The following is a 12953-nucleotide window of genomic DNA, read 5'->3' on the forward strand; positions in this document are numbered from 1 at the left end:
CACCGCGCTCTCTGATTGGCTGCCGTCGCAAAATTTGAAATCCAACCGCCGCCAACGGGCAACCGGCGGCATGCGCTTCCCGTTGCTTAGTAACGAGCGGTTGCTTCGGTCGGGAGTCCTTCGGGTCGACGGGCGGCTCTCTCGCGCCTTCTGAAGAGGGAGGGCCTGGCACGGGGTGCGGTGCGGCGGTGAGGAAGCCGTGGGAGCGGGGGCGGCTCATGGAGAAGATGCTAGAAAGGGCACGGCTGGAGGCTGGGTTGCCAACTGACCAGGGCCCAGCGGTCGTTGCTGGAGGCTGGGTTGCCAACTGACCAGGATTTAAAAACCAAACAGCATCCGACTTGGAGACTCTAAGTGGCAGCTCGAATGCATAGCAGTTGGCAGGAGAAGCTTTTCGGGGGGGGGGGATAAAGCAAAATCACTTCCTGCTCAGTTTGGGTTGTCAAGCTGCTCTTAGAGCTGCAGTGGCAAAGCTGGTAAGCTGAGCAGAAGTGAAGGAGGTAGTACAAGCATTGCGAAGGGTCAGTGGCCTCGCCGCTGGCCAATGCTGGACCCTTCAGGAGCTGCTGGCATATGAGCTCCCTCATCTGGGATCTTCTTCCCTGGCTGCTAAGCCCTAAATCTGCACACAGTCTCTGGGATGGTGGGGTGCCCTGGAGTTACCAGACACAAAGGGCGATGGAGTATCTATACCAGTGATTTTCAACTACTGTGTCAGGGTACATTGGTGTGCTGCGAACAGGTGTGCCATGGGAGTTTGGGGGAGGGTCTTTTATTAGTAGGGCCATTTGAAAAAGGTTGAAAAACTCTGGCCTATACCTTTAACCATTGTATAGAAGAGGGAATTTTGGCAGGTCTCAACATGGAAAGCTGTACCTGCCAAAAATCCCTCTTCTATACAGTGGTTAAAAGTATAGGTACTCTGTGCCCCTGGTAGCCCCAGGGTGCACCACTAAAGCCCTTTCAGGCCATTGCTAGCTGATTACTTCTGGAGTCTCACCTTTCTGCCTTTAACAGGAGCCCTATTTGAGAGCTACAGGATTCTTGTTCATCCTGTTTGTGCATATTGCTGGCACAGGTCTGTGTTGACCCATAGCAGTGGCTGGGGCTTTTCCTGGACAAATGTCCCCTTACCCTGAGGAGATCTCCTAACTGTTGAATTCCCCCAGGAGATGCAGCATAGTCTTGCACTGGTGCTGCTGCATTGGCACAGGGGAACAAAAGTAGGATTGGGTATAAGTCCGATTGAATTCAATGGGGGAATATATGTAGAGTTACACTGTTGGGCGTCTTTTCTCATATGCAGATTTGATGTCTTCTCTATGTCACTGGTCTTCTACAACCTGTATTTTTTTTTATTATCCCATTTGAAATCTTTCAAACTTTTCAGTCTCTTTCCTGAACCAAACTTAGTACTCCAAAGAAGATTCATTGTTAGCAGGGTTTGATGCTGTTCATTCCCAATATTTGGGAAAACTGCTTTTCCTGTGCAACTTGAAACAGCACTGACTTTCTCCACCTCAATATTATCCATGTAACTATTGCTTAGGTTATCCACTATTGCTTTTAAATAACTCTTCTTGATGGTGTTTGCTAGCTATTTATGATTTTTACTCCTTTTCTTTCTCTGCGGAATTTCATTCAGTCTCAATCTGCTTATGTTTTCAGTTAATAAATAATATTGTGAATATTTACCCTTCCCTTGTAAATGCTTGCAGCCCCTCTTTGTAGTTACACATGGTTTTGTAATGTGTTTTACTTTCTGTTTTAGGAACATGTCTTCTCTTCAGCAAAGGATCTTAAATATGATTCAGTGTTTCCGAAAAGAATGGCGCTTATTTTCAGACTCTGAAAGGACTACAGTGTGTGGTGCAGACTTCATGCTGATGACTTTGCAGCTTTGTGTTGCTGAGGTCAATAAAAAGGTCAGTGTATTAGGTCTGGGGAGTTTTTTGTTCCAATTATTGGGTGCATAGAGTACCCAAATACAGCTGCAGGAATCCGAGCTGATATATTTCTGCAGTGTTCCATTCATTATTCTGATATTTGGAAAGGAAAGGTTGTTGTTAAATCTTTTTTATAACAAATAGTTACCACCACCCTGTTCCAATCCACAGTTCTCAAACTCTTCAGAAGGAAGAGATTAAGGACCCAGTCCTATCCACCTTTCCAGCACTGGTGCAGCCGCAATGTAAACTCAAAGTAAGGGAACAAATGTTCCCATACCTTGAAGAAGGCTATGTGCCTTCCTTCCCACCACAGGATGCAGTGCATATCCTGTTGTTACAGCTGCATCAGCACTGGAAAATTGGATAGGATTGGGCCCTAAGGAAGGTGCAAATGGAGCCCAAAACCGGGGTGGGGGGGGGGAGGATAAAAGAAAAGTGACTTGAAATGAATAAAGAAAAATTTTTTATTTAGGATTGTATATTCTTATCTTCCTAGTAGTAAGGCAAATAAATAATAAAGATTAAAACCATAAAAGAATCAAAATACAATAGTGAAAGCACAGCAGCTAAAAACACTGTCAAGCACTTAAAAACAGAACCAATTACCACTATTAAAGCACGTAAAACTAGCAAAACTAATTCGTGTTATAAAATGCCCAAGAGAACATGGTGGACTTTGGGTCTCTAGAGTCTGACTGCAAGCAAATGTTTCCAGTCTGCTTCATCTGTTCTCTAGAGTGGATTGCATACGAAAAGCAGAGAACTCAAATGTGGCAATGGATTGGTGTTTTCACCTACAGCAATCTTGCCAAATTTAAAAAGACACATTGCACCTTGCCTCCAGTAGTGATGCTGCTGAACTGCACTCCAGTGGACATCCATGCTGGAAGCAACATCTGAGATTTGTCACACATCTTTGAACATACAAAACAGCGTTCTAGAATATCTTGCAGATACCTCAAAACCAAGGCCCCCTCTTCACTTACCTCAAACTTCTGATATGATTAGTGGTCAGAGAGATCTCTGGCTCCTAGCTGTGTCAGAAGCCTCTGGTTATGCTTGGAATGAGCTAAAGTCTTCAGCAGTGCAGCATGTCCTAGTTCTGTTTCAAAAATGTTTCTTCTGATGTAAAGTGGGATAAAGTTTGGAAGTATTCCAGAATGTGGGAATGTACTTTAGCTGCATGTGCTATAGGATTCCTATAAACAAGAAGTGAGCTACCCAATATCAGATGCCGAGGACAAATTTTGCCTTCATTGCAAAAGTGCAAGGCATTATTTTTATATTAATTTTAAGGAAAGTAAATGGGACAGCATTGGTTTGAAGGCAGACCTGGTGATCCCAGCAACTGAGAATCAAGCTTCTGTTTTTTTCATACTCGAAGCTGACAGAATGTTGGGAATTAGCTTTATATAAAGAGATGCAGGCACACTAAAAGTTCTGGTTTTTCCTTCATATACGTTTTTAATTTCCTTTTCTTTGGATAGATGTCTATTCAACAAGAAACATCTATGTGTGTGACACTTAGCTTGTGCCAAACTGCTTTGCGGAGTTAGGCTCTTAATGAGGGCTACATTTCTGAAGTTAAGCTACTTCATTCTTACTAGAAATGTGAGTCATCAGAGTGCTGATCTTGCAGTCATGGTTTATGGTGGAACCAGTTTTTTTCCCCTCTTTCTCCAAGCACAGGCAGCTGAAGGATGAAGTACCTCAGCAGACTCTTCCAGGAAAGCTCACTTTCCTCTGTTCAGACCAACCATGGAAATTTTCAGCTTGGAGGATTTTACTTTGTAAAATTATTAACAGATGAAAAAGTGGGGAGGATTAGAAAGAAAACGGTTTTTCAGCTGTATCTGTAATTCCACTGGCTAATTAAGTAGCGATGCTTGTATTTATCTAACTTTTTTCTCTATATTTTCTTGATATAGTTTTTTTCAACATATGGCATTCTGTTCAACAAGAAACATCTAATCATAATATTAAACACTGGACTGTGGCCTAATGGAACACCACAGGAACAGTGTGTGTTGCATTCCCCTTAATCTGAATATTTTCTGACTGCTTACAGAATATTTTGACCCATTGTCACATTGACTACAAATTATCAGCCTTCCCTTACTCATAAATTGCAACTCAATTTTATGCATGTTTCTTGAAAGCAAGTTCTGCTGAGTTCAGTGGAGATTCCCTCCCAGGAACATTTGCACAGGGTTGTAAAGTTAGATTTCTAAAGATGGCTTATTGAGGCTTGGATTTGAACTGAGAAACTGCAATCCTGTGCCTACTTTCCTGGGAGTAAGCGAGTAGCAAGTAAGCATTGGATTGGAATGTAGAAATGCACTCCTAAGCATGTTCACTCAGTTGCAAGTGCGTCTGAGTTCAGTAGGGTTTACCCACAGGAATGTGTGCCTAGGATTGCATCCTTAGAGTTGGAAGTATCATCTGTTGGCCAGTGTTGACTTGGCAGTCTGCAGGTGTAATGATCTTGGTGTTTTGGAATGTTGGTAAGGAGCTAACTGTGACTGACAGCAACATTCCAGGATGACTGGGAAGAAGAGCATGCTGTTGGCAGTTAAGAGAGAGGGTTGGAGAGTTCTGCTCAGGAAAGGAAATTAGGATAAAACTGAAGAGAAAGGTTAGAGATTAGGAGCCTTAGGTTAGCTAAACACTTAGGAATTCCATCAGGGATCACTATTACACCATAGGTGTTTTTTTATTTTTATATCTACTGTGTATGTATCTACTATATCTCACGGCATTTATATGCTGCTTTTTGGTCACATAATGATTCAAAGTGGCTCACAACCTCCAAACACTTAAAAAGTCTAAATTTAAACTGTCAAATCCACTGAGGCATGCTCCATAATAAACATAGCAAGTGTACACCACAACTGCAAAAAATCAGACAACATTAAAAGCTTGTCTGAAAAAGAACATCTATACCAGGAGCTTCAAACCTAAAGCCCATGGGCCAGATGCTGCCCCCCAGAAGCTCTTTATCTGGCCCTCAGGCTCTCCCAGCACCACTGTCAGCTGTTCTGAGTTGTCATTGCTGAAAGGTCAGCACACCTGATAATTGGGCTCTCTGATATCTGGAAAATACAATCAAGATTTGCGTTTTTTTTCTGTCATTTGCAGCTAAGAGTTCCTTAGTGAGAAAAAATGTTTTTGACCTGCTTAATGACATCACTTCCAGCCTTCAGCAGGCATTATGAATGCTATTCGGCCCTCTGCATTAAATGAGTTTGATGTCCCTGATCTGTATGGTTCTTTTAATAATTCAGAAATAAATCTGTTCATTGTTAACTTAATTATTTTTGTGTTTAAAAAGATCATCTCCTACCTCTCCTCTATGAATTTGAGGTGAGTTGTTGAATGAAAGTTCCCTTACCTAGAGGGAACCTTCACAACTGCCCCCATATTGCAGGATGCAGTGGTAGACATTTTGGCCTTGCTATATTGGGAGAAGAAAGAATAGGATTGGGCTGTTAATCATGGGTAATCTGTAGTGATCAAATTATTGCTTTATAGTAGCATTATATTGCTTTATTATCACACACTCAAGCTGAGCTTTTGATGTGCCAACATTTTAGAAAGAAAACATGATGGCTAGTAGTGGTGTGACTAAATGCTGAGATGCTTTGTAATCTGAGATCTGTTATCAATTGCATGGCTTCTTTTTGTTCCCAAACTAGTCAGCCCGCATTTGAGTTTCCGAAATAAACACTCAACCCTGAGCTAGAGAGTTCTAGTTCCTTCTTCACTGTATATGGCATGTTTTGTTCCCTACCACCTCTTTGTTTCCTTTTCTCTTTGGAATCCAGGAGTTTTGTACTTTGACAGCAGGAAGCAATATCAAAGAGAAACTTTGGAAGGGAGTGTAACTAGAGCACTTTTTTCCAGGCAGGAAATCTGGTTACCGATAACCCAAGTTTGCCAAAGAAGTAAAGTTAATGTTGTCAAAATCACATGAAGGTGTACATGAGTTTTGTGTAGCTCAATACCTAAGGTACTGCCAATACAGGTGAATGTCGCTTAGCGACATTCTGGCTAGCGACGGGCCGCAGATGCAATAGTCTGTTGCCAATCACGGTTCCTCTGTTCCACTGAAACCGGAAGTTGTGTCATTTCGGCCATTCTGAGCCTCTGTGGGGCTCAGAAAAGCCTCTGGAGGTGAAGAGAGCACAGCTCCCCTCGGCTTCAGAGGTTTGAAACAGGTGATGTTGATTAATGTCAGCATCACTTGACAATGGGGGTGTGGGAACACATCCCCATAATAAGTGATGCACACCTGTACCTCAGTGTTATCAGTTGCTGAATTCTTGCCATTATTCAATTGAGAGGTAATGGAGCACCCTGGGTAGTGCCGTGGAGCATTTGTGACCTGCTGAGTGGTGAGGCAGCACGTATTGCTATCTACAAAATGATCAGTTTGAGAGAAGGAAGTTATGACAAGGCATACGTGCACTTTGACTTGTGGCAAAGCATGATATGAGTTAATTGCTCTAAACTCATTCCATGTAAACTTAAACTATGTCATATGGCTCCTTCCATTATGGTATACATTTGTATTGGATGAAGTTTCAGAAGTTATAATGAAACTCTACATATTAAGGAGTCTTTGGGGTTTATCCTGTGTGAACCGCCATAGGGCTCAATTCTATCCAACTTTTTAGCACCAGTACAGCCGCAATACAGCCTTGAGGTAAGGGAACAAATGTTCCCATGCCTTGAGGAGGCCTCTGAGATTGTCCCTCCACCACAGGATGCAGTGCATGCCCCATTGGCACAGCTGCACTGGCTCTGGAAAATTGGATAGGATTGCGCCTTTATTTCTTAAATCAGGGGTCTCCAAACCCCAGCCTGGGGGCCAGATGTGACCCACAGCGAGTTTCTATCTGGCCCACAGCCAGCCTCTTGTTCCCTGAAAGCCTCAGGCCCACTCAACTGAACATGGCCAGAGCTGTGCTCTGATTGCATCTGGAGGGTGTTCTGAGGGTTGGAGAGGCTGAGTGAATGAGCCCACTCATTCATTTATTCATTCATCTCAGTTCCATCTCTTATTTATTTAAATTTTATATTTAAATTTTTTTCTGGCCCTCAGCACCGTGCCAGATATTTCATGCGGCCCTCTGGCCAAAAAGTTTGGAGACCCCTACTTTAAATCAAAGGAATATCCAATGACCAAGAAATGCAGTATATAAATACCAGCTGTTGTTGTTGTTATCCACAGTGACATTATGCATCATGTTTCCACCTTTAAGGAGATTTGACAATAACTGAACAAATTTGGTTTGCAAATATCATTTTTGTAGAAATTTAAATTTTGAAATAAAATATTTTGTTGTGCAAAGTTCCAAAATAACTTGATTATTATAAAATATATATTGGGAAGAACTGCTAGGGCTTTTAGACGTGTAAACTTTGCTTTTTTCATTTTATCCATGTGAAATACAATATTCCTGTTGTCTATCAGAGAATTAAAGCATTGAACTTGGTGAACTTCCTTTATAAATTAGCCAGCTGGCATGCGTTCCTAGCAAAACATTTTCTGAGTTCTACCACAAACTCTCACAATCCTTTCTCTGAATAATATGCTGTCACGGTGGGCACCTGATCATGAAAGCTGATATCTGGACAGCATTTTTATTTGGATTTTAAATGTTTTTACAATACCAGTATAAACACAGTTAAGCTGCAAGTTTTTCATCTTGTGAGAAAAGGTTTTGACTGAACTATACTGAAGCTTAACTCGTAGTTACATTTCAAAGGTTAGTTTTCAAAACAAAAGAATGAGGCGAAAAAAGGCCATCTTCTAGTATATAGCTAATGTATGTAATCTGAAGTAGGATTTTCTAGAAAAATGCTATGGAAAATGATTAAAGTATTTGGTTTATGGAATTCCTTATAAAATATTTTCAGTTTCTACATGGTTGGTAGTAATTCTATTACAGTATTTTTCTAATGGCCACTTTTTACATCAGTCTCAACTGAATCTATCAGTAGGGGTGTTTTTTTTCTTGGTGATTTTTTTCCCCAAAATTTTGCAATAAAGCACAATGAGCATTTCAACTGTGAATGCTGTATCATTTTAGACCGTTGCCAAACATATATACGTACGATATTGGTATATTCATTGGTTTTCCAAGCTTCTCAAAAGTGTAGGCAGGCAAGCACCACACTTAGCCCCAGAAAAAGCATTTGAAGAGAGTGGCTTGGGGCAGAGGGGAGATCCAGATCTGAGCACATCCAACCTGATCGCAGATCACAGTTTAGAACTCCATCGCCTCACCTCCAGATTACAACACAGTGCTGATACCAAACTGGGCATAACAGAATGACATAAAATTGGCAAAAAAAACACCCCAGTAAATGCAGATCAAGTTGCAGTAAAATACAGGAAAAAAAAATAGGAGAAAGCATTGCTTGGTTTTCCAAGGTGTCCCAAAGTGCAGCACAACACAGACAAGCACTCATGATGACATAAAATTGGCTCTTACTTGAAATAGCACAAATCACAGTAGGAATCTCCAAAAGCCTCTCCAAAAGTTAAGAAGTCTCTCTGAATGCTTTTCCAAATGCCTCTGCAAACAACTGCAGCCTGCAAACAGCTACAGCCTCTGCAGGGCAGAAAAGGGCAGAAAGCAGCAACCAGGAGGAGCAATAACTAAGCCACAAGCCCCGAGGAGCACCTAGGGAGCAATTACATGAGCCCCAACGAGTGAAGAAAAACAAAGAGGGAGCAAGGCAGGTTGGAACGGCAGGCTTAGCTCTTCCTTCTCAGTGCCTCTGCTCGGGCATTTGCTTTCTCCCCACCCATTTACATCTGTTTCACACACACACCCCCCCAGCTACCACACATACACGTACCCTTTAGCACAGTGATTCTCAAACTTTTTAGCACTGGGACCCACTTTTTAGAATGACAATCTGTTGAGACCCACTGGAAGTGATGTCATTAACCCAGAAGGTATATCTTCGCTGGAAGTGACATCATTAAGCAGGAAAATTTTTAACACCTCCCCATATGGTGAAATTAAATTAAATTAAATTAATTAAGTAAATTAAAAGTTTACAATAAGTTCAAAAATGTATTTAAAATAAAGAACAAACCTCCTAACCTTCCCAAGGAGTTGCTGATCTGTTTAAAAAAAAATTCCCCAAACATCCCAAAGATTGCTATCCTATCCACTCACACCCAGGAGTAAGCCCAACTGAAAGCATTGTTGAAAGCATATACATAGTAGCCTGTTAGAAGTACAGATCTGTAACATTTTCCCCAAGGCAGAAGCTTATCATGGTAGCATCAAGTCTAATATATATTAAAATATATTAAACATTTTTAAATAGTTGAAATGTATAGGGACCATCCTGAAGTTGGCTCATGACCCACCTAATGGGTCCTGACCCAGAGTTTGAGAAACACTGCTCTAGCAGATACTTTTACTCAGCTGCTCTACCATAGGAAATGCTTCAGGGGCTTGCTGCCTTAGTGAAAACTACTTGTGGATTCCTCAAAATAAGCAAAAGTGGTGTTATTTCATAAAATGAGTTGGTTTTTTTTGGGTTTATCTTAATATCTTTTTATATCGCAATTTGAGCAGAAATTCTCATCATTTAGCATTTTGTATTTCTCACTGAAAAAACACCTCTATCTGTGTTAGAATGGTAGGTCAAGTAAATCAACTGAAGGCACACAATGGGGCCACTTTGCTGGAGTCAAGTAAGTGCTTCACTGACAGGCTGATCCTACACTGGGGCAATACTGCCCTGGCAGCGGCCATTGCAAATGTGCTGTAAGATGCTGCAGCAGCTGGCTAGATAGATGTGCCTGCCAGTGCCAGGGGAGAAGCAGAAGGAAAGTGTCCTGATAAGTTGCCCGCCAAATAGCAGAAAGGGTGGGGAAAAGGCAGGAGGGAAACTGGGTGGGGGAGGATGGACCAGATGGCTATTTTTGGCCAGGAGGGGGCAGGGATGGTGGCAGAAGCTGCCACTGAATCCTATCCCCCCCTCCTGAGCCGTGGAGCCTAACACAGGTCTCCTTGATTCTGCACCAGCTTAAATAGCTGGCACATCTTTGAATAGACCCATCAAGGCTTCAGGGGCTTTACGCGGGGTAAGGCAACTGATGTTCCTCTACCCCAGAGGTTCCCAAACGGGCGTTGTGATTGGAAGTGGGTTGCAATCACTATTTTTAGACATTCTGAGGTTTTGGGAACCCTGCAGAGGTGTCTGTGGGCTCCCTGTACCCCTTAGGAAGGGTGCCCTGGTAAATACAAAAAAATCCTTTTCTGGCAGCAGTGCGATCTTGGCAATTGCGTCACTGCTTTCACCCCAGAGGAACTGCTGCCTTACCCTGAGAAGACCTGTGGCTTCTTCTCTGGCCCATACAAGCCACAGCGGTCGTCATTTGGCACTGATGTATTGCATAGTGGCACCAGAGCATAGTATTTGGTCCTGAGTCTTCCTGAGAACCACACATATACCAGTCTGGAAGAACAGGTAGGATATTAATGTAATAAATACAGAAAAGGGCAGGATTAAGGAGATTGAGAGGTGGAAGTTGCAGGAAAAAGCTGAAAGGGCAGTAAATGTGGCTCTAGGTCACATGAAGATTTCATTCTGTGATTCACCCCATCTAGTGGCTGAATGTGGTATAGTGTGGTATACCAACGCATTCTGGGGCAACAATAGAGGAGCAAGTAACTTTGAAGTGGGTCTTTGAAACTTTTTTTCTACTGATTTAGGGCCCAGTTCTATCCAATTTTCCAGGGCAGGTGCAGCTGTGCAAATGGAGCATGCACTGCATCCTGTAGTGGGGAGGCATTAACAGAGGCCTCCTCAAGGTATGGGAACATATGTTCCTTCATCTTCGGGCTATATTGCTGTTGCATTGGTGCTAGAAAGTTGGATAGGATTGGGCCCTTTGGTATCCACTGATTTTTTTTTTTAATCCACTGGGTATTCTGGAATGGAACCACAGTGGATAATGAGGCACAACCTGTATAACATTTTTCCATGATCAAAATCTGTTAGATCCACCTAATAGGACAAATCTAGTTTTATGTGATTACTTTTCTTCTTCCAGCTGACTACATGTTTTGTAATGCAAGCTATTCTTTGTTAATTTTGAATCCTTATTCTGAATGAGGCATTGTCATTTCTTTTTTCATAGCATTATGGAGATTTTAAAACATCTCTTAGTGAAGTGATCTTATCTTGGAATTATCTCCTACCTGACAAATTGGGTATATTGCCTGAAAACATGGAAGCTCCTCAAAACTATGCTGACATCAGAAATGCTTATACTAGCTTTTTAAAGCGTTGCAATATGGTGGATGTTATAGATGTCTTTCAGAAATGTGGGGCACTAACACTGGAAAAAGAATCCATGTCTCCTGTAAGTATTTCCTTTATATATTTTGACTTGTAAACAGCCACTGGTAACTGATGGCAAGTAAAACTTGTCCTGTGGCAACCAAACCTTAAAAACATGAAGAGTTGGTTATTTTCTTTCGTTCAAGTCATCATTGTACCACAACAATGACTAACTCTAAGGGCTAGTAAGTATTTTTTTTTTTTTTGTGGGCTAGTAACTCTTGTGAGCTGATTTGAAAGGCTGGAATAAAATGTTGTAGCCAAGAAAGTGATGTAGATTGAACTAAATTAGTTACACAGTAATCCTAAAATCCATGCCAAAGCTACATATTAGCCCTGTTTGCTAAAGTTTTCCCTCTAAATCTTTATAAAGACAAGAAGTTAAATTAAATTAAGCTTTTAAATTAAGCTTTTAAATTAAGCTTTTAAATTAAGATAATCCCCCTTTTCCTCAGAATGCATGTGACACAAGAACCTGTTGCTTTTCATGTCAGAGTATCTTGGAGTAAAATTTTAGAGAAGTAGTTGTGTGAAACTCTGAAGCATCATGAAATCAAATGATAGTGGTATTTTAAAACAGCATAAAATTGTATGTTTATCAAAAAAAAATCCTATGAACGTATAAAGCTGCCTAAAATTGAGTTAGACCATTGGGCAGTTTAGGCCAGTACTGCATTATCAGCTCTGACAAGCAGCAGCTCTCCCCGATCTCAGGCAGAGGTCTTGCTCAGCACTTGGTACCTGATCCTTTTGACTGGGAACTGAACCTAGAGCCTTCTGCTTGCAAAGCATTTATTTATTTAAATACATTTGTATCCTGCTGTTATATATAAAATATTCAAAGTGGCTAACAAGTTCTGTCTAACACTATAAAACATAACGTTTAAAATGATTTAAATATAAAAACAACGTATAAAACAAATAGCACCATCAAGAAATTAACATCAGCAGATAAGTGTTTTTATATTTAACAATTGTTAAAAACTTGGCTGCTGACATACCAGTAAGTCTTGCCTACCAGGCACAGTCCAAGCATCACCTAGTGCCTGCAGTGGTGCTCCCATGTGCTGTCCCCTACTTTGCAGATTGTTTTCTAAGCCCCTCATGGGTTAGAAGTGTAGTTGTTATGGATGACTTCAGCCTTTTTGGTCCTTGGAGTGGCACATGTCCTGTAGCTATTTTTTTTCCCCATGGTAGAGTAATTTAAAGACTATTTTTGCAACTATGTGTTTACCTGATCCAGAGAACCATGAAAGAAATTGGATTTTCATATTGTAGTGTTTATCTCTTTGAATTTTTTTTGTCCTCATAACTTTTTAATTTCATCTGAACTCTGATTTCACTGAACTCTGATTTTCTTAAATAAATTCAACCGAACTTCTTATAAATCAATGCCTGGGCTTTCTTTATACTAGCCCTGCTATGCCTTCTTGTCTTATGGGCTTGCCTAAGGAGATGGAATTGTTCCTAAGAAAGTTGTCTTTTCTATTAGTGTTTTGGACTCTTCAAAACTATTGAGGTTCTTTTTGGTTCTCTTAGAAGAGGTGCCCTAGAAAACTAGGAGTTGCTAGGGAATGCAGACTGTTAAAATTTTTCTGTTAAAATCTGCTTTATAAATACCCAAAG

General features: G+C 41.1%; 1 protein-coding gene across 1 annotated transcript in view; it reads left to right on the plus strand.

Moving 5' to 3' along the window:
• Window positions 1-134: 134 nt before the first annotated feature.
• PARPBP (PARP1 binding protein) overlaps window positions 135-12953 on the plus strand; it is a 40450-nt gene continuing 27631 nt past the window's right edge. Inside the window, exons 1-3 of the mRNA XM_066633350.1 lie at window positions 135-188; window positions 1772-1925; window positions 11125-11349. Coding sequence (XP_066489447.1) covers window positions 1776-1925; window positions 11125-11349 — 375 coding nt within the window. The 5' untranslated portion in view covers window positions 135-188; window positions 1772-1775. The remainder of the gene's footprint in view (window positions 189-1771; window positions 1926-11124; window positions 11350-12953) is intronic.

Source organism: Tiliqua scincoides, chromosome 7, assembly GCF_035046505.1.
Source record: "Tiliqua scincoides isolate rTilSci1 chromosome 7, rTilSci1.hap2, whole genome shotgun sequence".
Lineage (NCBI taxonomy): Eukaryota > Metazoa > Chordata > Lepidosauria > Squamata > Scincidae > Tiliqua > Tiliqua scincoides.